The 25,372-nt window shown below is 41.4% G+C and overlaps 1 protein-coding gene and 3 long non-coding RNA genes across 5 annotated transcripts; 3 read left to right on the top strand and 1 right to left on the bottom strand.

Moving 5' to 3' along the window:
• Positions 1 to 7,455: 7,455 nt before the first annotated feature.
• Positions 7,456 to 19,821, top strand: LOC124201815 (calcium-activated chloride channel regulator 1-like). Its single transcript, XM_046598048.1, has 12 exons — positions 7,456 to 8,054; positions 13,417 to 13,998; positions 14,218 to 14,336; positions 14,531 to 14,636; positions 15,001 to 15,273; positions 15,361 to 15,702; positions 16,706 to 16,939; positions 17,067 to 17,258; positions 17,337 to 17,469; positions 17,547 to 17,696; positions 17,771 to 18,058; positions 18,129 to 19,821. Exons 1-12 carry the CDS (start codon positions 7,881 to 7,883, stop codon positions 19,211 to 19,213), a joined length of 3,678 nt encoding a protein of 1,225 aa, XP_046454004.1. The 5' UTR covers positions 7,456 to 7,880; the 3' UTR covers positions 19,214 to 19,821.
• A 365-nt stretch (positions 19,822 to 20,186) lies between these two features.
• LOC124201814 lies at positions 20,187 to 21,530 on the top strand. The gene is made up of 4 exons (XR_006877706.1): positions 20,187 to 20,384; positions 20,455 to 20,602; positions 20,660 to 20,870; positions 21,267 to 21,530. It is a non-coding gene; the product is annotated as an uncharacterized LOC124201814 (long non-coding RNA).
• Positions 21,531 to 22,957: 1,427 nt separating this feature from the next.
• LOC124201812 lies at positions 22,958 to 23,605 on the bottom strand. Its single transcript, XR_006877705.1, has 4 exons — positions 23,477 to 23,605; positions 23,278 to 23,413; positions 23,075 to 23,178; positions 22,958 to 23,005 (listed from the first exon to the last, which is right to left on the bottom strand). It is a non-coding gene; the product is annotated as an uncharacterized LOC124201812 (long non-coding RNA).
• Positions 23,606 to 23,632: 27 nt separating this feature from the next.
• On the top strand, positions 23,633 to 25,120 carry LOC124201811. 2 transcript variants are annotated; one of them, XR_006877704.1, is made up of 5 exons: positions 23,633 to 23,740; positions 23,811 to 23,956; positions 24,037 to 24,124; positions 24,181 to 24,357; positions 24,618 to 25,120. It is a non-coding gene; the product is annotated as an uncharacterized LOC124201811 (long non-coding RNA). The 2 variants fall into 2 exon arrangements; XR_006877703.1 differs by having other exon boundaries at positions 24,181 to 25,120.
• Positions 25,121 to 25,372: the final 252 nt, after the last annotated feature.

The following is a 25,372-nucleotide window of genomic DNA, read 5'->3' as shown; positions in this document are numbered from 1 at the left end:
CGGGGGAAATAAGCGCTGGAGCTTCTCCAATAATAACCAGAACAGCCCAACTGTTGAGCGAAGAAGGAAACGTCACAGGCCATCGGCAACATAACAACGTCTCGAATGACGCATGTGTGTCTATTCGGCGCATATGGCACATTATGTCATCTATACAAAAGGGATGGGAGTTAATAATGAGCTTGGTATAGGCAGCAGCAGGAAATGGCGTTGTCAGTTAAGGCGACCGAGACGGAGATGATGGCGACACTTCGATGAACGTGAGAAACAATTCCTCCATAGTTTTCTGCTGGCCCGTTCCCGCAATCAGATGCCGTTATCATTTTTATCATCCGGCTGTATACTAAAATTATTTAGCTTCTTATATAAGAACACGGTTCCGGGTGAGTTATTAAATGGAACGTTCTGTTATAGATGCTGGGGAATATCAAATCATATTTTTAGAATGGGCCAACTGTTATTTTCGGGAGGAAATATGTCACACCTCGTTAGATGTACTTTGACGAGCACCATCCAGATCATCTCCAACTCAAAATGATAATAATAAAAGAAAAATGTCCCGTATTGTTTTATTTCGAGCTGGAAATTGTATATTATTTTCAGCGAAAACCTTTCCAACTGTATTTATATATTTATAGACATCAACTGCGTCTAATTTCGTTCGGTTTTTATTGCGATTCAAACGGTCGATACTGTCCCCCACCACCACCGACAGTCACGCTCCAGTTGGTATAGGAAATTCAAATTTTTTCCTGTTCATTTTTTTATTATTTTTAACGACATGTCATTTTTCTCTCTTTTTCTTTTTTGGTTATCTGTGGGAAATATGTATGCAAGGTTTAACACACACATGGATATAATTACGAGCCCCCCATGTCCCACACAGTCTCCCATAGCAACGTCTGGCGTCGTTAAAAGAAAGAAAAGCGGATCTTTAACGACGGTAATGAGCTTGTGTGTGTTGTGTTTTATACGATCGATTAAAGAATCTAAAAAAAAATAAGAAAAATAAAAAAGGGGCTAGCTATGGTTTGTCTGTGACTGTGTCGACGTTCGTTAACGCTAATGACTCGACCAATAAAGAGAAGAAGAAATCGTAAAAAAAGAAGAAAAAAGATAATCATCAACGTTTAGGCTAAATGTTTATATGTCCTCTTGACGATAGGTCCATTTGTGCCGTGACGATTTCGTCCGTTTTGTCGACTTTTTTTTATTTTTTTAAATTATAGTTTTATTTTTGAAAAAAAAAGCGCGGGATAAATACATCAACGGGTCGTTCGCATGGCCGGATCTCATCAATATCTCATATAGACTCGCGACGTAATAAGGAACTGAAATGATGATGATTGAACACACACACACACACACTCGACTCTAGAGAAGGAAAAAAATATGAAGATATTATTTCGGGAGAGAAAAAACAAAAATTTTTGATTCAAAAATGACGTCACATGAATAAATTTTATTTGGCGTCGTAATTTATACGCGCGCCGGAATTTTTTTTTATAGACATTGACGGAAGGATGTGTGTGTGTTCTCGGCTCATCTAGTCAAAAAGAAGAAGAATCATCACCCTGACAAAAAAGAAAAAGAGAATAAAAAGAAATCAAATAAAACGAAAAAAAAAGTTTTGAATTCAAATGTCATAAATCGCGCGCCGAACCGTTTTTTTTACTTCTTCTTCTTCCAAGACGCGCACAAAGTCATCAGACGTCAAAGAAAAGAAAAAAAGAAGTGATAAAGATATACGCATAAATAAAAGACAAATGGCGGATTATTATTATTATTATTATTACTAAATTTATATAACGATTCGCGGCGGGCGGCAATAAATTTCTTTTTTCTCTTCAGCTGCTGCTGCTGCTGCTGCTGATGGCCTTTTCTTTCTTCTTCTTTCGTCGCGTGACAGAAAGATTTTTCTTTTGGGGGGGGATGAAAAAGTAAAAAATGCCCCCAACAATCAAAACGTGTCCATCGGAAGAAATGGGCCCTAAACACCGCAATAATCCGATAGATTAGACGGCCCATGTATATTTATACACACATCAAAAATATATACGAAAGAAGAAGAAGAAAAAAGGGCCATCCAGCACACACAAATCGGGTCGTAAATAACTTTTTTCTGGAAGAAATAAAAGACTAGACGGATGATATTTAAGAGATGTGTATAAATGTGTGCGTTATAAGTTTGTGGAGAAAAAGTTTTGTATGTGAGCTCCGGCTCGCGCCAACATCAGAGAGAGAGCTAGAGAGATGAATTATACATTTCACAATGTATTAATAACACACACGGGGAAAGAAAAAGCGGCAGATGATTTCTCTCTTCCCAAAACGATTTTTCGGTTGTGTCTAATATTTCCAGCGCGCTTTTTAAATAGACGTTAGAATAAAACAACCCTTTTTTTCTTCTTCTTCTGAGTTTGCCGCTGCTGTTTGAAGCTGCTGCTGCTGCTGCTGCTCAGATGCCAAATGGGGCCTAATCATCCGGTAATTTGAATAATTTAGGGAGTCTCTTCGGATAGAAGAGGGCTGCCGGCTGTATTTTTATTTTTATTTTATTTTAAAAAATGTGGAATTATCTCTTCATCATCATCATCTCCACGGCGAAAAAATATATAAGGCGACTCTGATGTGTGTGCTCTCGTTGGCTGTTGGTCTGCTGCTGCTGGTCGCCCCGGTCCTTATTTCAATTCGACCGCCGATGGCCATTGAAAAATTCAGAGCGTCATATCAGAACTTGTTTTTGTAAAGGTCAATTGCTCCCCCCCCCATTCTCCTATTACATTTTGATGTACACACAAGAGCACAGCTATTCTTAATTGTTTTCTTTTTCTTCTTATATGTACATTCACGGATGCTCCCGTAACCGTTTGATTTGGGGCTTGTAATCTTTCCCGTGTGATCCATCAACCGATTCGATTCGCACAGTTAGATAATCTTCTATTCCACCCAAATGACGGCAGCTGTGTAATAGATATATAGATCATCATCCAAGTCAAATATAACAACATTAATTAGATCTCTCTCTCTGTGTCTGTGTGTAGTAATAATCATCATCAGGTTGCCGGATTCTCCTTAGAATTTTTCCGATTCAAATGAATTAGTTTTTTCTTTTTGTTCCCCTGCGCCAGTTATTCAATTAAATTATTAGATTGAAACGGTACACACACACACATCTTTTGAATTAGATTTTAACGAAGCGAGAGCCGAGACGCTCCAGATGTCGACAGCCACCACTAGCAGCAGCAGGCGACAAAATCTTTCAAACTTTTGGCGGTGCTGTGTGTCGACCGCTTTATAACAAACACAGCCGGCCCAGCCCCAGCCCAGCGCCCAGCAAAACGAGTCAAAAGTTAACGAGAAAGAAATTGGAGACTTTTTTTTTGGGTAATGCGAAACTCTTTTTTTTTTTTTTTAGTTTCTAACCGAAAGTTGATGAACCTCCGCCCCATACCACAGCCTCCACCTCGTATGTGTATCGCCTTCATCTCATTGACAGACGGCTTCAATTTTTGGTTTAGTTTTTTAAAACGAGACGGACTGCTGGCCACGGCCGGCCGGGACGTGTTTCCACATACAAAAAAAATGTTGGAAACTTTTTACATGTTCGAGTTACACAAGGGCGGTGTGTGTTTAAACCCTAAAAAACCCAGCTCAGCTCAGCTGCTCTCGTCTAATGTATTTGTTTTTGGTCATCAGAATAAAATCTCCGGACGGGCTTAAATATAGAAATGTTGGTTAGATTTATTTGTTTAGTTTAGTGCGAGAGCTGCTGCTAAACGGTTCCGACGCGTTCATTGAAATTCCCCCCATCCTCCCATATTCATTCAGTGGTCAAATGGAGCCACTGCCCATGTCCAAAAAACATTTGTGAAAATGTTGTGCGCGTGCTCCGGGTCCAGATGTCGAGGATTTTCGTATACCCCAAAAAAAACTTATTTGATGTGGTCAAAACTTCTTTGTTGATAAATGCGGATGAGAGACTCCACCCAGAGAGAGCTTCACCACAAAATTCATCTTCACTTGTACCCAATCTCAGTCTCTTTTTTAACAAAAATAAAATGCCCACGCCCACATGGATGAACCCCCTCCGCACCACCACAATAACTTTGACCGAGCGGATGTTGTCGAGAAAAATTTAAAAAAAAATAATTTAACAACAACATCTAAACGTGGTTATAACGTGCGCAAATCTCGTACAATGTCCTCAACAACTATAAATAAATATTTTTTGGGGAATTGTTATCTAAGAGAAAAATGTTGCGCATCAAAGAAAATGTCGAAAGATTTAGTAGTTTGAGTCGGAAAAAAAGATAAAAACTGCCGCTAAAGAAGACGAATGTGTCGGTCGGATAGTTTGTGCCGTGTCCATCCTGGGCAGACCTTTTTTTTTTTTAGTTTCACAACTGTCACCCAGGTATATAAGAACTAGGGGGGGGGGGAAGAAATAAAAATACAAAAAAAATATGTTCAAAGTCGCCGGATCAGCACCTGACGTATTCTGGAGTTACCTTTTTCTTTTTTCCAGTTGAAATATCCCCAGGAGGAAGTCGCTAGGGTTGAAAAATGGGCGCCCATCTGTGCTGTGATGCCACCACCTTTTTAGATGGTATCGAATTTTTTTAAGGTCATCCTTAATGTCTTCATTTCCGATCGTTTTGTTGTAATCAACTTTTGTTTTTCCCCTACAGCAGCTGCTGTGATGTAAAAATTTTTTAAAAGTCCCGCGCTTTTTTTTAATATTTAAAAATTTTCAAATCGGAAATGACTGGCGACGAGATTCCTATCCTTTGACAGACAATTGTGACACAACAGTCAGTGAACACGATTCACCAGAATGAAAAAAAAAGTGATGACGTCACTGTGTGAACTTCAAACTCGATTCCGGTCTTGTATTCCATCACTTTCATCGCCCTTCTTATTATTTAAAAAATAAAATTTAATTCTATTTTTCAAAAAAAGGTGGAGGAGGAGGTACTTTGGTGAGCCGAGGCTATTGAAAACGGTTGCGGGGGCCCAACAGAGCGCGTCCTCCGTGATGGTGCGCAAAAGAAGAAGAAGAAGAAGAACCGGGTTTTTCATTATTATTTGTGTCTCTCCCTATACACAATGAGTCTCTCTCTCTCTTTTGTGTCTGACTACTGGACCTGTACGAAATTCGTCTTTTTTACTTTGGTCGTTCCGGCGCCCGGAAAACTTTTTTTTTGTGTGTCCGAATAAATGGAGGGTGAAAAAGGGAAGGCCTATTGTTATATCCATCCATCCAGTCTATGTCTATCTCTTTTCTCACAAGTTCAAGTGCACACACAAACACACAGGGGCTGTTTGGTTTCATCTTGGCCCAAAAGATTTTCGAATCGTACGTGCTAGTAGGCCGGTTGTAGGTCTATGTGTGCACATTTTTAGAATCAAAAGAGGGGCCTACAACCATCCATATATCATGATATTGAGAGTATACATCTGAAAAGAGTCTAAGATGCTTTGACTTTTTGGCTGCAAGGTTTTTTCGCCTTTAACTGGACACAAGAGAAAATGAAGGGGGCGGTCTCTCCGAACCCAGGTGGCTTGGTCCTCTATAGAATATCCACCAGCGAAATGTTCGTGGCCAGGAAATAAGAAAAGGCACCGGGTCAAAACAGTTTGAATACAATTTTTGTATTTCGCCAGACAATATAAAAACGATGCCCAAGAGATCAATACAAGTTTGGGCCAGGACCATCTCTTCTTCTTCTTCTTCTGTTGTGTCTGTTGCCTTTTGTTTAATTGACTTGTGTGTTCAAACAAAAAATTTTTATGAAAGCGTCCCTGGCCGGCCCTGGCCGGTGTGTGTGCCCCCCCCCCCTCCCCACCCAAGAACAGCACAATAAAACCATCGAGTCAAATGAATGAGAAGTAAAAAGGTAAAAAAAATCGATACCTGTACAACACATACCACACACGCGAAATAAAAGATTCAGATCTGGACTTATTGGTCCGTTGTGTACAACTTTTTGGGTGGGCCACTGGGAAAAAATCTAAATGAATCAGTAAACTATAATAGTTATTTCTTGGTATAATGCTGGTTGCATTTATTCCAGGTCAGCAATTATTTTTAGTCGTCTAAATTCAAACATTTGTCAAACTTTGGCGGGCCCTAATTTCGAACCTGGGCGTCAAAAGAGACACGACCCGAATAAAAATTCCAGTTGCAATTTTGATGTTTTTCAAAAAAAAACTTGAAGAAAAAGTCAAAGACAATGTGTCGAGGTGTCATTTTTAACACAAACTATGGCGGGTAGCGCGATAATTCAATTAACTTTCACGTGTCATCAACTCTCGCCCGGATGCTGGGCCGATCAAATGCGGGATATTACACAATGCCGACACTCTGTGTGTGTGTTATACGTGTGATAATAAAAAGAAGAAGAAGAAGTGAGACACCTTGACTAATAATGATGACGCAACAACAATCGCCCCCCACCAACGCCAGCAGAGAATAAAATAAAATAAAACAAATTCTAGAAGTTGCCATGGTGACGTGACTTGTACGCCGTTGGGTCAATAGTTGCCGTACCGCGTCGAATATCATCAAAAGAATTTATTTTATTTAAAAAAAAAGAAAAATATATATAAAGAAATATCTTACATTTTCTCGGTTGATTTCTCTATCAAGGCGGCCAGTAGACACACACATAAACCTCGTGTGGCTAATTAACGAAAAAGCTCTTTTTTATAATTCGTTACCTTAATTGCCTCTGCTCCAATGGCGATTTTACAAAGAGAAAAGACAAAAAATTTCATTCCTTAAAGATGAAGATGGCGTGAACGTGAAATATTTATAGTAAGCGCATACCGTCTATGTTCTCTCCGCAGCAGCACGCGTGAGCGCAGCCCATATGTTGTGACGTTGGCCCGTTATATAAGAGTGTCGAACAGACGCGTAATGTTCTTTCAACTTAAAAGAAAAAAAGAAAAATATAAAGGGCAACTCTGCCTGTACTGTAGTAATGATAATAACTCGGCTGTGTCGGATGAAAGTGGGCGGGACTAAACAACAACCTAAAACGAAACGATTTGACCCCCGCGTTTGAACTTTTTTATAAATTTTGAATTTGGTCTCTCAACGCACGTAAGATTATTTCAGAAATGTTTTCTAATGATCGCCCCAGGGGGGTAAATGAAAATGAGTTGCAAAAATATTTATTTTAATTGATAAACCAAAATGGACGGCAGGTGGACGGAAGTGACCGGATCTGTACCCGTGTGCCCAAGCGGAAATAATAACATTCTTCCCGGAACTTACTTACTTTTGGGTGTTGCATGGGCCAGTCAACTAAATAACAAGTTTTTCAACCCAAAACTGGACATAAATCGCTGCAATTTACGCTTGACTGTGAGTTCCTTTTGGCTATTTGATTTGGCTTGACGCTGGGGATACCCACCAGGAGAGAGAGGAGGGAGGGTGAGCAAATGAGCATTTTCCAGCAGACGGCAGGCGGGTAAAACTTTCAGTTGTGCTCTGTCGTTCAACGAGTGAAGACCTACATTTCGTTCGCTCTCACAATTTATTCCAGCTCACTTCTTCATTCTATTTTTTAAAAATTTATTTAAAAAAAAAAAATAAAAACGTTGGTGTGTGTAGAGTGCGTCTACAATTACCAACAGATCGATCGAAGTCCATCAAGTGCTGCTACTATCCACCCTCGTGTGTGTGTGTGTGTAATACCTTTTGTGTGTTATATTTCCAAAACTTTGCTACTTAACCCTAAACAAAAAAAAAATTAAATTCATGTCCGACAATTGAACGAATTCAAATTGTTGTCCCCAAACTATTTTTATTAAGGCGAAAATCAAAGTGGTGGAATTGTGGTGGTGTGTAGTAGTAGACTTGTAGAATCGAGATGGCGTTCATCACGTGGTGTTGTACAATGTTGTGTTTACTGGGCGTCTTGACGACGGACAGCAGCGCCGCGACGCTGACGTTCCATCAAGGTGGATACAATCACTTGCAAGTGGCCCTAGCCCCGCAGACTCCAGTTCCGGCCAATTGCTCCCAAATGCTCCACCAGCTCGAGGTAAAAACTTGATCATCATTCCCACACATGTATAGCTTTAAAATAAGTACAGTTAAGCACATACAAATTTCGTATGGGGGATTATAAGGGAGAAACAAACAATCCGATCAGAGATTGACGCAAAGCTTTTGAGCCTTTTTGATGGGAATCTTTCCACACGACTTGAATTTGGAAAAACAAAAAAATGAACAAATCTTCATCTTCTTCTTCATCTTTTTGGGATGGAAAAGATGAAGCGGCTCTCGCTGCTGGACATCTTCCACGTACGGCACAAGCACAGGGTCGGCCGAGTGAAGAAATTATTTCCACCTGTCCGAATTTTGAAGTTTTCTTTTTGGGCTTCTCCTCCAAGTTTTTTGGAAGGTTCAGTCTGCTGGGCTAGAGAGAAAAAACACATCAAACATAAAGCGGCGAATGCCGAGCTTATAGCTAAGGCTAGCCCCCCCGCTGTACACCAACAACTTCTCTTTCTTGTGTTTTTTCCTCATTCGATTCTCTGCGTGAGTCCACAGTCCGTGTGTCTTGTGTCCAGGAAACACACCTCTCTGCTCGCCCAGCATCGATATAACCTTGATCCAAACTTGTGTCTAGAAAAAGTAACAAATCGAACGAATGTGCGCGCCTAGCCCCAATTATTTATTTTCCCGGACTTTTTCTGTCATCCCAGAAAGTCCGTTCAAGTCCATTTCTCATTCCATCATAACAATTTTCCAGGGGAAAAAACTTCATTCGAAAGAAAAATGTCAAGGTAGAGATTAGGATCTCTCACTCGTTAGATCCTGTGTGTTGTCGTAGCTAGGCAATTTTTCTTGTGTCTAAGACTTAGTGTGTGTATCTCAATCTTATATTTTTCTCCGGTTGGTACAACCGACAGACAGAAGAAGAAGTTATATATTATACCTACGTATCTATTTTTGATGGCTGTATTTGATATCTCCTTCACATGTTTGAAGACGATCGAAAGGAAAGACCGAAAGGGACTTTTTCTGAGGAGCACAAGCCGCCAATTACTAACAGGGAGAGAGAACCCTGGGACGTGGACTGATGCCCATTTCTTTCTCTCCCCCCTCCTCTTCGTAGAGATAGCATCAGTTTGACGTAATCCATCAAGACCTTTAACTCAATGAATTCGTCAGGATAGAATTTCTTTATTTTAATGGAGTTGTCGATATAATTTTTTCGGGGGGAAACTGTCGATTGCCCATCATCACGCGAAACACTTGAAATTTTTTCTTCGTTTAATTGAGTTGCGTTTCTTTAACAGACTAGAAACACGCGCCGGATTTTCTCTTTTTCAAATTTCCCGCTCGTAAAAAAAAACAAAAATTCTTTCTTTATTTTCTAGCCCCGTTTTATAGACGATGAGAGACCGTGTCATTTGAATCCATCAAATGTTATTTACTTGCATCTTTAAAAGACGATAAGAAAAAGAAAAACAATAAAAAATAGACGGTGGAATGTGAATGTTATGATGATGATGTTTTTTCTTTTCTTCTTTGCTGATTTATTTCACTGCCCCCGAAGCAGAGCAAGAAAGTGCCCAACCCTACAGGTTTATCTCTGATGTAACCGTGAATTCGGCGCGCATTATTCAAATTTTTCCTTTCGCTGTCTATATACATTTCTTTTCTTTTTGGGTTGTTGTTTGTTTCTATCCTCTACACATATATGGTTGGGAGAAAAATATTCATGGCAGGGGCTATATAACCCCCTCTAGGAGAGCCGACTATGTCTGCCCCCTTTAGCTTCTTTTTAATACCAACCCTCATAACGTTGCTTTCGGCCGAAAGAAAGAAAGAAGAGCCTGTGTAAGAAGTTGAGGGATGATGATGATGATGATAGAATCTTGACCTCAAAGGGGCGGGGTAATTGGGGACGGCTATTTATTCTGGCACCCGTCCTTCTTCTTCTTCTTCGTCTTTTCTTCTTGTTCTCTCTGGTCCACACACAAAAAAAAAAAACCCAAGCACAGACACACATACATGGGCCTCTTTTATATAGGCACTCTGGCACTCTATATACCCGGCATAATGAGGCTGAAGCTAAAAGAAGGGGGGGGGATATTCTTCTTCTTGTTTTATTGTTACACCGCCTTTTTTCAACTTTCTTGAAGAAGAAAATATTCCCGACACACACACGACCTCGGACCTCCAGGGCGCCAGGTAGATATCTGATGGGGCCCCATGTCGTGGGTTTTTTCGATCGTGTGTTGTTGGTCGGTGCCGTTCCATCATCGGAATCATCTTTTTCTTTTTTCTATATTTTTTTGGATACATAACGTAATGATTCAATTGTGTGTGAGCTCAATCGACAGTCGGGATGCGTCTGCAATGTCTAATCATCGACGGGACGTTGTACACAATCGAGCTGGGGCTAATAGTCTTAATGACGCGGCCCGATACAAGTCTCAACTTCATTTCATTCCTATTGACTATATAGATACGCGCGCAATATAAGTGTTTGAATCACAATTTTTTCGGCGCTCACGGAATGTTTCACCAAACAACAAACGCCTACTTCTACTTACGCCATAACTCTTTGTTGTGTGTCTATTCAAGTCAAGAAAAATTTTCCTTTTTTTTTAAAAATGGAATAGAAGAAGAAAAAACACTTTGGATAATTACTCTGGGATGGATAATTAACTCTTGAAAGTCCCTCACAGCGCTACCTGGTACTTTTTTTTTGGCTAGTAGAGATTTTTTGTAGATGATATTTGATTTAAAATAATAGCTCCAACAGTCGGCCGAGCTTATGTAGATAGTCTGCACTATTCTTTTTGTCCGTCTAGTATATATGTGTACACATATATATTCTAGTGGTCCCCCCTCTTCTTTTCTAGCTGTGGCTCCTTTTGTTTGCCCGATGAGGAACGGCTTAATGCATTTTCCTTCCTTTTTATCTTAACTATCGATCATGACTTTTTTTTCCCTTTTTTTCCTTTTTAACGGCCCTGCGTGTGTCTGTGTGTGTCTGTAATGTATGGTGCATTTGCGCTGTCCGAAAAGATCTCTCTTTATTCTTTTTTGGAAGAGTCCGAAACAAAAGGCTTTTCGGCTATTTTATATATGAAGAGATGAGACTGGCGCGCCGTTTGAATTTTCCTTTTTTTTCCCAACTTGTATTATATTATATCCAGTTAATGGAAAAAAAGAATTAGATCGGATAGTTCATTTACAGTTTCTATTATTTATTTTATTTTTTGGGGCCGGGTAGGGCGGATATGGATAGAGGAAGTGTCTATCCGGAAACTGCATTCAAGGGGTGGGGTGAATAATAATAAAATACAATGAAAGAATGAAAGGTTCGTCTAAAATATTTTATACCGTTACGCAAACACAAAAGAGAGCTAAGAGGAAGTGCAGTTTTGTCGTATCCCATTTTGTGACATTTTCCCCAACCATTTTTCTGATTGGATTTCAAACTTTTTTGGGGAAGTTTAAAAGTAGTCCCGAGTTTAACGAACCGAATTGGGTTTCTTCTTTATATCTGTGAGAGTGTTACCCTTGAAAGATTCGGACGTCGTGTTCCCGATCCGCTCGACTGCCCAGCCACCACTTGGGGACTCGTGAAAATGAGCCCAGGAAGAAGAAGAAGAATCAAATAAAAATGGTGGTGATGGGCCACCACCAAGACGGTCACGGCTGATGATTCCAACGGCTATTTGGTTGTTGTTGTTGTTGTTGTTCAATATCGCCAGATGGTTGTTGTTCTCTCTCCCGACACCAGTTGTAGACGTATACACAGTCGACTAGTTTTTGTTAAGATCACGTGAACTTCCTGATTGTTGCACGTCCGGAATTAATATCTCTCTCACCCCTTTTTTGACTGTTTCATCATTTTGGTCGAATGGGTAGGCACGAACGAAATGCGAGATGTCGGCGGGAATCGAATGAGGTGAAAGCCGAGAGTTTGAATTCAAGAGCGCGTGAGTCGGTCGGATCGTTAGCGTGAGCACTGGCTTCATTTTTCTTTCTTTCTTTTTAAAAGAAAAAACGAGTTCTTAACAATTTTTAACACGTAACAATAAATCCATCACGAGCTGTTATATATGTACTACTACGACTACGACTACTAGCGGAGTCAATTATTCACGGTTACACCGGATGGAATTGAATGACGCAAGTACGAAAAAAAAACCGTTAAGCCTTTTGAAATTCCGTCATCCGAGATCATTTGCAATTCAAAAAAATTACAACTTTACCGTCTATATGTGGTCAAATGTAGACGCACCGACCGACCGACCGAGAGAGGTGAATAGTCGATCTGGTTGGGTTGATTTGAGCGGTGGGGCGTTGCCATAGCGACGATAAACACACACGTAGCCGCAACAGAATTGTCCGTCCGTTCGTTCTCTCTCACGTTCGTGTCAATAATAAACAGACAAACGACAGGTGCTCTAGAACTATACATGACTGGCCAAGCGAACGTATTCTTTTTTTCTTGTTTCCACACGAGTCGCCCATCATTATTGATGTTGGCGGCTGGATGTGTGTGTGTGCGTTGTCCACGAAGAAAACAAAAGAGCCAACCGGAATTGCGCTCCGTCGACTCGAGTCGTCATCATCATCATGAAACGCTCAGCCCAGCGTAACGACGTGAGACTCGGCCACACAACTGCGTTCCTCATCTTCTTTTGTTTCTTCTGTTTCCAGCGATACATTGATGCGTTCTGGAACAACAAGAGACTTTCTCTCTCTCTTCTTTGGACCGGCGTTGGAAAATCAATTTGAAGCTCTAGTCTCTCTCAGCTCTCAGCTTTAATGGTCTTTTTTTTCTTTCTTCTTTTTAGCTGTGCCGCTGCTGATTCGGTTCGACACAAGCGGAAAGTAGAGAGAGAGTAGAGAGAGTTCATTAGCAGCTTTAACGAGAGAACTAGACCCGGAATATATAGGATTCCAGCTCCTCCCTTTTAAGACCTACATATACCTGTTTATCTCTCGCTGGCTAAATAGAACCCCAGAAATTTTTACTTGGAGGAATTTATAATTATCATTTAAACACCCCCGTAGATATTTACTCATTTGTTTTTATCCTGAAAAAAGAGCAAGAGGTTTTTCGACAGGTAGCAACCCACCCGTCAGCCCCGGTGTGGGTTTTTTTGAAGAGAAGAATATTAGCAGCCCTTTAATCTTTTTCTAAAAAAAGAAAATAAAAATGTTTTTGAAGAAGAGAAAAACACATTTGGTGAAATTCGACAGAGAAGATGGGGAGCGGTTCGACGGGGCTAATTGGTGGGACCTCAAATGGGTCGTAAAAACGAATTTGATTGCACCTTTTTGGCCCGTTTTGATGAGTCGACATCAAATACAAATTTATTTTTTTAAAAACATTTTTCATATTTCCTTTTTATTTTTCCCGATAGATGGTCATAAGGGAATCGTCACGGCTGCTTCATCAAGCGACGGACGGACGGGCTTTTATCCGCAGCGTATCCGTCGTCTTGCCGACCGGATGGACCAGCGCCGACTGCGGCCGAAATGTTAGCCGCACTCGTCTGGAATCTTACGGACAGGCCGACGTCAAAGTCTCGGCGACGGCTCATCCGCTCTTCACCGGCGGAGCCGACGCCCTTTGGACCCAGCAGTCGCGCGACTGCGGACAAATGGGCGACTACATTTCGGCCGGACCCGATTTCTTCTTCAAAGCCACGACGCCTTCCGCCTCCGCCAACGTCTCGGATGTCTGGATCAGAGGTCGACGCTTCCTCAGAGAATTCGCAAAGTATCGATACGGAGTGTTCGACCTGAACGAACGCACAGGAGCGGCCGCCGATCAGGACGGACTCTTTCCCGATTTCTTCTGCGTCGGTGGACCGTCTTCACCAGCGGCGGCGGCTTCCGCATCCAATGCCACCGGTCGATCCATCCAATCCGCCCGCTCTTCCGACTGCGACAATTCATCCAACTGCCTTAATACAACCACCTCATCCACTTCGTTCACCGCCGTAAGTTTTTTGAATAATTTTTTTGGTTTTCAAATTTCGCGATGATTCAGCGGGAAAATTTGACATTTCAAAACTTTTCCCGCTACATCGAAAATGCGCGTCAGAGCGTTTCCCAATTTAACCGCACAATAAGAACCGCTTAATTTGATGGTTTTTAGCTTAAACTTATTTGAAATTAGACATTTTTTTTTAACCTTGGAAAAATGTTATCATTTTTAGGCGACCGCTTTTTGCGACGCTTCGCTGCACGACGATATGGCGCCGACCCAGCAGAACCTCCTCTGCTTCGGCCAGAGCGTCCGGGACGTCGTTTTCGGCCACCAGGACTTGAGAACAATGTAAGAAGAAACTGGCCAAACTTGTTTTTGTTTTAAATTTCAATTGGCAGTGTTATTGACTCTCGGTTCATTTGGGTCGACGACATCCTAATGTGAAAAATCAATCGAGAAGATATAATTGGAATTCCGGAATTTCTTTCTTTGTTTTTTTCTAACCGATGGTTTTATTATTTTTTCTGTCGGATGACATTCAGGAACGGTCAAATGTTCAACCGGCTGGAAACTGTTTTCCATTACAAACAAGCGGCCCTGCCACGTTACGTTTTGGCCTTGGACAAGAGCTCACCGATGGACGAACGAGTAAGTGGTTAAACAAGTCTCTCCATTATTTGGTTTCTAAGTGGCGATCATCTTGTCTTTGCCAAACTTCTTTGTTTTTACTTGATCGGGATTATTAGAAAAACACACGGCATCCATTATTTTATCTAGATTAATCACTCCCGCCGACAACTTGGTGGAAAGATGAAACTTTTGTAATTTTCTGACTGAAAAGAAATTTGAGCCGTAAATTATTACGTGCCGTTGTTGTTTTTGTTTTTTGAGCTTTCGGCGTACTGTATCAATGACTCACTTTTTGAAACGTGAACTGGGCTTTTGTTTTATCTCCCCCCTAGTTTGGGTCGTGATTGGTTTAATGTATGCAAATTTGTTTTGTTTTTCATAGGATCACTGGAAGTACGTGAGGAGCGCCACCAGGAGATTGGTGCTGCACGATTTGGCCGACGAAACGGAACTGGGCATTTTGAGCTTTGCAGACTCGGTCCAGATCCATACCGAAGGCCAAAATGGGCCCATGGTGCGGCTGGGCAGTCCCGGAAGTCGTGAGCAAGTCGCCTCGGCCATTCCCGTCTTCATTTCCATGCCGTCCAACGGCGGATCGGCAACGGGTTCCGTCCAGGAATCCTGTTTAACTTGCGCTTTAGCCGAAGCCATCGCGGTAAATAAAAATATCTTTGTCACATTTTTAATTTCGTTTCACAAATTAATTTCAATATTCAATTTTTCTTTCTTTTCATTTTCCCAGATGCTGGAACGTGGAGGAGCTTCGTCGGCCGGCGACGTTATCGTATTGATAACGACAGGTTCGTCGAGCGGCGACCAGGTGCAGAGCGCTCTGGCCCTGGCCAGCCGCAAACAAGTTCGCGTTTCGGTGGTGGCCTTCGCCTACGTCCCGACGCCTGGAACCCACCGGGCGGGAGCCTTGCGCAATCTCCAATCTCTGGCCGAAGCCACCGGCGGTCGGATGACGGCCGTCGCCAGCAAAGGAGTTGGTACCATGTCGCACATTTCCATGCTCATCGAACTGGGCGACGCTCTTCTGACCACCCTGGACTTCCACCAAGGCAGCGACAATGTCCCGACTCTGGTCAGTTTTTCTTTTTCTTTTTAATCTTTTTTAAACAGTTGGCCCATTGTTTCTTTTTTATTTCCTTTGGACCTTTTTGTCGGAAATTTACGACCGCTGATTGGCCATCGACGCCATCTACCGATTGCCCATCAGATAATAACGCACGTCAGCACATTTTAGTGGGCGATAACCACACACACCAAAATTCCAACAATTCGTCGCGTCCCTTTTTTATATTTGAATTCTCCTTTTAGAAAACCCCCAAAAAGAATGGATGAGAAAATTTGAATAAAAGGGGCTCCTTCTTCTTTTAAAACGGGCGGATGACCGTAGAATAATAAAATAGAGAAGAAGAAAAGGAGAGAAGAAAACTGGGGGGAATTGTATTAGTTGAAGGGTTCGACAGATAGCAACGAAAGATATTTCTTTCTTTCTTTTAAAGATGGAGGGAATTTCTTTCAAGTTTCTTGGATAACTTGGATGCAGTATATTATCTTATGTACTACCTCCTATTGTTTGGCGGTGAACTTGTTTGACGAAAGAATGCGGTTCGTTCGCATACCACGAACAATCCAGTCCCCCCCTTCTCTAAAATATCTAATAGAGATGTTATTCAATTATTTTTCTTGTAATAGAGCTGCTACCATGTTCACTTCCGGTTTCGCAATCGATAGAACTGGCGTAGTTTTCATTTTTTCAAATTTTTTTTTCCGAAATGATTTAGATTTTATCTTTTTTTATTTTTATTCGGTTTTGTTTATTTCCCCCCACATCAAGTACACGCGATCCTCTCGTTAGAAGGGCGTGCGCCGCCAACATCAACAACTTTTGAAACACGGTCGATAATTACCAACGTCGATCCAGCGGATCAAAAGTCAATAAGAATTATTTTATTCTGAAATTATTTGGACTATGTGTGTGCAGGCAATGTTTGATTGAGAGCTATACGCGTTATTATTGACTACATGTATAATTTTATTTCATCTTTTTTCTAATGTTGTTGTTGTTGTTGTTGTTACAGGTGCACGAGCAAGAATTTGGCAGTGAGTCGGCCAGCGGCTGGGTCAACGGAACTTTTTACATGGACCCTTCCCTGGGCCGGGACACCGTCATGGCCGTCTACTTTTATTCCCGCGACTTCAACACGCACGTCGGAGACATCCGACTCGTCTCCCCTGACGGCGTCGAGCACCGCGGCATCTCTGAAACGGCCATGGCCAGCCTTTACGTCACGCCACTTGAACCTATCGAGAAGGTAATCAAAATTTTCCTCTTTTTTTCCCCCTGGACTTTTATTGTTCACGGTTTATTTTATTTTACAACAACAACAACAACAACAATGTCTTTATTCTTTCAACATTTCATTTTTTTTTTCTGCCCAGTCTGGAGTTTGGCGCTATTCGTTCGACAGGCGATCGCAGAGTCACCAATCGCATTTCGTGAAAGTCACGTCCAAACTGAAGGCCCGGTCGACAACATCCGCATCTCTGCAACAACAGCGGGGACCTTTGACGGCCAAACTTCGCATTGTTCCTCCGGCCGTCGGCGATGCCCCCTTCATTCTATTGGCAACGGTAATGAAATAAAACAAAATTATTTGATAGTCCAGGACAATCGAATCAACAACATTTTGTTTTATTTGATTTTAACAGGTGAAATCTGGTGAATTGCCAGTTTTGGACGCCAGAGTTCGGGCCATTATTCAATTTACCGGAACGCCAGCCAATCAAGATTCCTCCAGCAACAACACACTGGTCCTGGACCTGTTTGACAACGGCAACGCAGGTATTAATTAATCACTAAACATATTTCATTTTCGACAGTTTTTTTTAATTGAAACGACATTCTGGATTTTTATTCAGATCCGGATATCACTCGAGGCGATGGAGTTTACTCTCGTTATTTCGGTAAATACTTTAGAGGCACTGGAACCTATTCCATCACACTGTCCGTCGATGCCATGGACGGAAGGGCCTACACGATCCGCACATCTCCGACCTCCAAACAAATTGGTAATTTTTGAATTAGATTTAATTTGATTAAAATTGAATCAGTTTCTAAAACTTGAATTTTCCCACGTCAATAGATTCGGTTGAATGCTGCGGAAGCGTGATTCGAGTGCCACTGGAACGCCGTGAATTGACTGGAGCCTTCAGTCGACTGGTTCCGGGTGAAGTTATCAGCGCCGGAAGTAGCCAATTTGTCAGCTCTCCATCCTCGACAGCCAACTCGACGACTTTTGGACAAGAGCCGGAAGCTTTGGACATCCTTCCACCGTCTCGAGTCACCGATCTGCGCGTTCATGTCGAACCGACAACTCAGCGAGTCACTTTCCAGTGGACCGCCGTCGGCGACGATTTCGACATTGGCACAGGTAAAACATTTCCCCCTTTTCAATTTAACTTGAATTCAATTAAATTAAATTTATTTCTGATTCATTGCAGCTTACACGTACGAACTGCGATTGGCCTCAAACAAAACTTGGCTCAAAGTGCCGTCGACGTTCCAGCAAGCCGAAGCTCTGCCGGCCCCGACTCCGCGTCTCAGTGGCGACCCGATGGATTTGACTCTGATGGATTTCGACCGTTACGATCGCTGGTTCTACGCCGCCATCCGGGCCGTCGACAGACGTGGCAATCGAGGCCGAGTCTCCAATTTGGTTCAACTGTGGATGCCCAGTCCACCTACCACCACCACGACGCCAGCGCCCGTCTGGCCGGCCACTTCCTTGTCTGTCAATGACGTTCCGCCTCAGTGGTTCGCCGGCGGCGGTCTCAGCACTGTCCACTGGGCGGCCATTGTGGCCGGCATCTGCGTGGCTTTGCTAATCCTCGTCCTGGCCGTTTACTTTGTCATCGCGGCCAAGAGACGCAAGGACAAGGAGCAGAACAGTAAATCCGGGCCGCCCAAATTCGCCTACGTCCCCACGACGGTCAGCAGCGCCTTGTATCCGGCGCCGGAGAACAAGAGCGTCTCGACCATCGACTTGGCTTCCGTCGACCAGAACAAGGAGATTCTCAGCCAATACCAATCGGGGGCCGTCACCATCTACGACGGACGCACCGTTCCGGTCCACTGGAGCGCTTCCCAGCTCCTTCAGGAGCACGAGCGCCGTCACAGCCCCTGCGGCCAGAACGAGCCCTCGGATCATTTCACGGCGCCCAACGACTCGGCTTTCATCAGCGGCAGCTACCACTTGAATTCCGGCAGCGCCATCTACGGCGGAATGATCCATCCCGACCAGCAGAACATCTACACCCAATCGTCGGCCTCGGCCACGCCACCGTCGGCCGATTACCGGCCGTACTCGGTCGACTACGAAGGATCGTCCTCGGTGGATCAGGACGGCGGCTACTATCCGACAACAACAGCGGCCGCTCACAACAACAACACGAAATCACGTCCGCCGACGTTCCCCAAACCGACTTCCGTCAACGGGACGGGTCGACTCTTGTCCCACCTGCCGCTCCACGGATCCTTCACGTCGTTGGCCTCCGAACGCAAAAAGCGCAACGTCACTCAAGTCTAAAAAATCAATTGAACCACCTCTCCGGATGTAGGGGGCTGTGTGTGTAAATACGGAAAGATCTTCTAGTCGACGGTCGTGACTTGACGTGACCATCTTGAAAAAAATAAGAAAAAACAGATGACTATCCAACAACAACGTATCTGCTTTCATGGTGCTCTTTTCAGGTGTGTGTATGTGTGTAAGTCGGTCGCTTTTTGTAATCAATGGATCGTTTTTTTGAAAAGAAAAATCATTTCTCTTTGTGTGTGTGTTTAATACTCTTGACGCATATTCTGATGCCCAATGTTTGTGTTTTGCCCATCTATTTTGTGTTTGAGTGAGTGTGCGGAATGGACAGGATAATCGACAATTTGTACAGTTATTATGAAATCCGCGCTAGAGCGATTTACCCCGACCATTTGGCTATTTTCGTTTATTATTATTATTATTATTTTTTGGCTCCTTGAGATGGAATTTGCATCTGATGGTGTTTATCAAGTGCTATGTTATATAATATTGAAATTTGTCAAGTCACTGCTGTGTGTGTATCATTCGTTTGCTTTTGAACGAACACAATTTCTCACCGTTTGCTTTTTGTACGATCAATACAATTTTGTGTAGAAATCTTATCGACGGACCATTTGATTCAGTTACGAAATTCGTGGCTGCAGCCTCCCGTGCACTCTGCAACAATTCCGTTATTTGATTCAAACACTCAGACAGCTTCTTTAGGGTTGCGACAGTAGAACTCCACCGACAATAGAACTCCAATATTTTAAATAATTTCAAAAAATTTCTTTGTGTGCGACAGTAGAACTCCAAAGACATAAGAACTCATTATTTAAATATTGTAAAAAAATACCGACAATAGAACTCCAGTGCCCGACAGTAGAACTCCACTACGCGACAATAGAACTCCATTGAATTTTAAATGTCCGACAATCCATCCGATCCATCCATCCTTGATTCCTTTCCGTACAGTCAGAGTCAAACGTGGTAATGGTGGAGGAATCTTTTGGCTCCGTCAGTAGGTGGCTAAAATCAAGTTGTCCCTCAGCCGCCAGATGACGCGAGTGTCCTGGAGAGGACGAAATTTTCGCCATTTTGTTCCGAAACGCCAAGTGAAAAGGTATCCCAAATTCGTTACGGAATTGCGGTGTCGATCTACATTTTCAGCATTGAAATTTAATGGGTAAATTCTAGTTTGGATTTCTTAAATGTAAAATGTAATTAATCCTAGATGTTGCTGTCTGAATTTACAGTCTAGCATATAATTTCCACTTGGTTGGTGCCTTGGTGGGGAACATTCGATCACGTGGGCTGAAAAAATCTGCTTTCCATTTTGCCAAAACGTCGTCCGTTGTTAGCTGTACGGAAGTACGTCTCATCTCACGCAGAAACAATACAGAGGTAGTAGAGTAATTTTGTTGATCAATTTCCCTGCAATGATGCTATAGATTTTATTAGTTGGTGTTCAGGTTGGAGATCCCGTTGCTTAACTGTTGCAGAATGTGAGAACTCAACAAATTCTGAGCTCCATGGCTGGCATCATTCAGTGGTTTTTTTGCAGCCAGCTGGTTAAAGGCGTGATAAAGTCAAGTTGAGCTGCAGCTGCTGCATGCAGTTTTTCGAGCTGGTGTTATCCTGAAGTGTCATTGCAGGAAGACTTTTTGAAATGGTAAGTTGATTTAATTTATTGATTGTAACTTGGGAAGTCTTGTGTCTTTTTTTTTTTTAAATATTCAACTGACAAGTAAATCTGATTGATGTAGACAATAAGTGGTGCTATTTCTTGCTTCCAATTAATAGTTTCCGTGAATGATATCAGATAGCAATCCTTTGAGTTAACAACTTTCTTCTGATCAAATTAGAACAAAAATTTCCACTCTGTATTGCAAACTTTTTCTAACACTAAAGAATTAGGTGTACAGAATTCTCTTTTCCTGGGATTTAATCTTCATTTAAAATTTCATTTGCCAATGGAATCTTGGGAAAATGTCTGTCATTTGTTTTACATGATTTCTTTTGCATGTTAGTTTGATCATGGAATATAATATTCCTTTTCCCCCCATAGGACTTGGTGAAACTATGCTGTTCAATGTGCAGTGGTTTTGCAGCCTATTTCCAGTTGAGAGATGTGATTATGCAGCTGATACACGATTGAAGAAAAAGAACTGAAGTAGCTGTGCTGGTGTTCTCCTGAAATTGCTGTGCCATAGGAGTTGCAGATACTGTTGGTTCCTCATAGAAGTTTATTTAAAGAGTCTGGAGATGATCAGTCACTGCCTATAACTTATGTAAAACCTCATTGAAATAAATATAAAAGTGAAGTGCTGAATATGACTTTATTATAAGTTTTAAGACACAGCAAACAAGAAAGTTAAAAGGAATTGCTTTATTGTCCCACCTCCACCCACAATTCCACCACTTTTTACAATAACACACATACATACATACACTTAAGTTAACCCGTTGGCTGCCACGCCATACAACCCGTAGGTTGTTCTCTACTCTCTACGCGCCATGTCTGAAGGATCCATGGCCAAGGTGGGACTTGCCATTGCTGACAAGTCCGGGCTGACACAGGATAAGATGGAATGCACGTCTCAAGGAGGCCTCTAGGAGGCCCGTGCTAAGGAGATGGGGGAGAACAAAGGCGTGGCAGACAACGGGTTAACTAACACAAACACAAATATTACCAACAACAAATGATGATCCGCGCTGACATTTTGGAGATAACGGAGATGTTTTAGTGTCCATCTTCTCGACGTCTCCTCTGCATTACCTGAATAAAGACAAAACAGTTGTTATTCAGTGAAATGCCAATAAAAGTTATATAATACAGATAGAAACAATAATCAGGTTTTTCAGCTCAAAGATTTAAAGATGCAATTTTTTAAACATAAAATCAAGCTTGCAATATTGAGAATAGTAAACGGAACAAAGCTCACTTGCTAGTTTTTTGAAAATTTTCCGGAAGTATACCGGAAGTAACCACAGCGCCTCAACAATTGAGCTGTCGTCAAAATAAACCACATATTCGTGATCCCCATGAAATTTGGGGTCGATTAGATGTGATTTAAACGAAATCCAAAATTTGGCCGAAATCGAGAATTTTCCTGAACTATAGTTCAGGAAAATTCTCAAAACCGGAAGTACGAAAACGTACAAAAAAAAACATGAACTTTACCACAAATTTGACGAGGATCACGAATTTGTGGTTCTTTTGTGCGTGGAATGAAAATTTACTGAACTACTGACTGAAATCAGAAAACCGGAAGTAGAAAAAAAACACATTATTTAAAAATCTAACAAGTGAACTTTGTTGGTGGAATAGTCATCGTCAGTTTTCACTAAAAAATTTCCATACAACAGCTGCCGATACATGGTTAAAGAGATTTTAGAGTAACTGAAACTGACTGTTTTAACAGCTGACATTTATCGAAAAGTCATCTAGCGTTAGAAAAAAAACGTCTAAGTAACAATACGTTTGCGCGCAAGTTGGGCCTGATTTCGGAATTATTACACACACAAGTAAGTATACTACTAGAATAGATAATCTACGAAAATAAGTAAATTGTCGGATACCTGGGCATAATCCCGTGGTGAGTGACTGCAGGTGTGTAACAGCGGCACGGAAGCGACCACTGAAGTGTTCCAACTCGTCAGTGAAATAAGACAAGTTGTAGCAGCAAAAGCTGTGAAGCTAGATGAGCGTACGTCGGGAAGATAAGGATGGAGCAGAACGTTGCTGGATGTCCCTCTTCCTTCATGGACAAAGGTCAGCATTGGCTTAAGGATCTATAACATGCTCTGTAAAAAAAAATGTATTGCATTAATGAATTGAAAATATAACAGTTAATAAAGCATTTCAATCTTTACCTATACTAAGAAGCACGCTGAAGTTTTCATGATAAAAAACCGCAAAAATGGAAATCACAGCAACTAACAGCCTTACTCCTTAGGTTGAGGTAAATTTCCTGATGCTAAAGAAATTGTCATGAAGTATTACAGTTGTGTGGTGATTTTAATTTAGTAAGGCATTTGACGTGGTGTGGTTGGTGTGGTAGCAGTAATGGGAATACCTTGTCTCCACACATTTGTATTCCACGATATGTGAGCTTCACACATGAGTTTTAGGCTTTTGACAACATGAGGATCTAATGGATGGAAATTGACTGAGCACCAAGTCAACGTGTTGGATTGACTGACAGTGTGCATCTAAAATTTGAAGAAATAAGTTGGTAGTATAAAAATAAGGAAATCAGGTACAGATAAACCTACATATGATACGAAGTTAAATTTGGTATTTGAAATCACAGGAATAAGTATATATTAACAACAATTTGTTTTGCTCATTTCGCCTCTTTTCACCATGAAAGAATAACATCGGCGACACTGGCGACATCTAGTAATCAGTTTTGAATCTTAAGTTGGTTGCACAGTCAGTCACAGACAGACATGACATTACACGTCGTACTCGTAACTTTCATAAGTTACTTAAAAAGTTTAACAACGGAGATCGGATAACAAGTTAACTGCTTTTAAGTAATAGACTAATAGATAAAACAATCTTTAGCTAATAATTCTTACTGCATTCTTGACTAAATGTTTTCAGATAATTTCAGCTGAAATTTTCATGTACCTTGCCAACTATAGGTGCTCATGAGTTGTGACAATAGAAATGAAATGGTCTAATCCAATAATGCAGCTCACAAGTCACAACCTAATATGTCTTCTGAAGAAAAATCAAGTCTATTGCAGGTTAGTTATTTTACCAAAAATATTTTGAATTACTGTGTTCTTTAAGACAATAATGTTCACGTTAACTTTTCCATTTCAAGTTGTAAATCTTCAAGATATTGATGCCTTCGCCAGATCCAATTCTTTGTTGCTGACGAGAAAGAGAATTCATAATTTTGTGTGCAACAGGTTTAATTATTTTTATTTCTAATTTAAATTTTGCTTTAGTTTTTTTCATTTTATAGACCGAAGGGAGAACCATTTTGTTGCCCATCCAAGGATCAGGAAAAGGCCAACACCACCAACACGGTCAACAAGGTTCTTTGTTTGTTTACCCACTTGGCTGGTGAAAGATTGTTGTGCATCAAGTTAACCTGTGGCTGTTCCTTGTTGCTGGTGTCTTGTTATGGAAGTTGCAGGCAGTATTTTGTTCAATTTGCATTATATGTCTGTAGATTTACAGCTAGTTTAAGTCTTAGCTTCACCTTCTTCTTCGTTCCAGTCAAATTCACACATGGATTTTTTCAGCCGGTCTGTTGAATTTGACATGTACAATTTTCTTTTTGGTAAAATTATGATTAGGCTTGACTCTTGTAAATACCATAAAGTGACATTTATCTGTCTTTTCATTGACAGCATTTCCATTGATGCTGAAGATTAATTCATTTAATTTTGGTTGTAGGTTTAGCGTTTATGTTCGTGTAGTTGCAGACTTGCAGTCCGATGTGGCACGTTGTTGCAGCCTATGTTGTCTGGTGAAAGATCTTTCTGCATCAAGTTCAACTGGTCGTTCCTTGGTGGTCGTGTTGTGTTACCAGAATTGCATCATTATATTGTTAAATTGTCATTGTGTCTAATCTGTTCCCGTTGTTAAGAAGCAACAAAAACAAATATGGGATGTTTATGTCAAACAAATAATAAACATGTTTTCGGGATTGGGAAAGGAAAGTGGAGGATGTTTGAGGGAGGGGTAATTCAAGTTTGGATAAAAAACAGTTAATTTATAACCCTACCAACATATCCACACCAATTAATCTCCAAACCCCACAAACTTATACCTTCCAATTCTTCAGACCCCATAAACATGCACCTACCAACCCTCAAATTTATACCCTGAACCACATAAACCAATGTTAAACCCTAACAATATGATGTCTGTAATAAATAAAACATTTAATACATTAAGCTGTTATTTATTATTTTTTTATTATATATACAAAAATTTCAATAAACAGAGCGTCCGGTTCAAGACGGTTTACTACTGCACGAGTTTAAACGCAACCCGCCACCACCGCTGCGGCAATGAGACAAAAAGCGATGGTTTAGTTTTTCGGAAATCTGCGTCAGTCTTTGTAACTTTACTGACGGAGATTTCCACAAAAAATTAACCATGGCTTTTTGTTTCATTGGGTAGTGGATGCATTGTTTAAACTCGCG

The sequence above is a fragment of the Daphnia pulex genome, chromosome 9 (assembly GCF_021134715.1).
Source record: "Daphnia pulex isolate KAP4 chromosome 9, ASM2113471v1".
Lineage (NCBI taxonomy): Eukaryota > Metazoa > Arthropoda > Branchiopoda > Diplostraca > Daphniidae > Daphnia > Daphnia pulex.
Note: the sequence above shows the minus strand (reverse complement) of the source record. Positions and strands in the feature narration are given on the sequence as shown.

Bases quoted from the DNA above. Each gene is read 5' to 3' on its own strand.
- LOC124201815 (XM_046598048.1), top strand. From the start codon at position 7,881: ATGGCGTTCATCACGTGGTGTTGTACAATGTTGTGTTTACTGGGCGTC. The intron at 17,259-17,336 runs GTAATGAAATAA...TGATTTTAACAG, and splicing joins CCTTCATTCTATTGGCAACG to GTGAAATCTGGTGAATTGCC. The intron at 17,697-17,770 runs GTAATTTTTGAA...CCACGTCAATAG, and splicing joins TCCGACCTCCAAACAAATTG to ATTCGGTTGAATGCTGCGGA.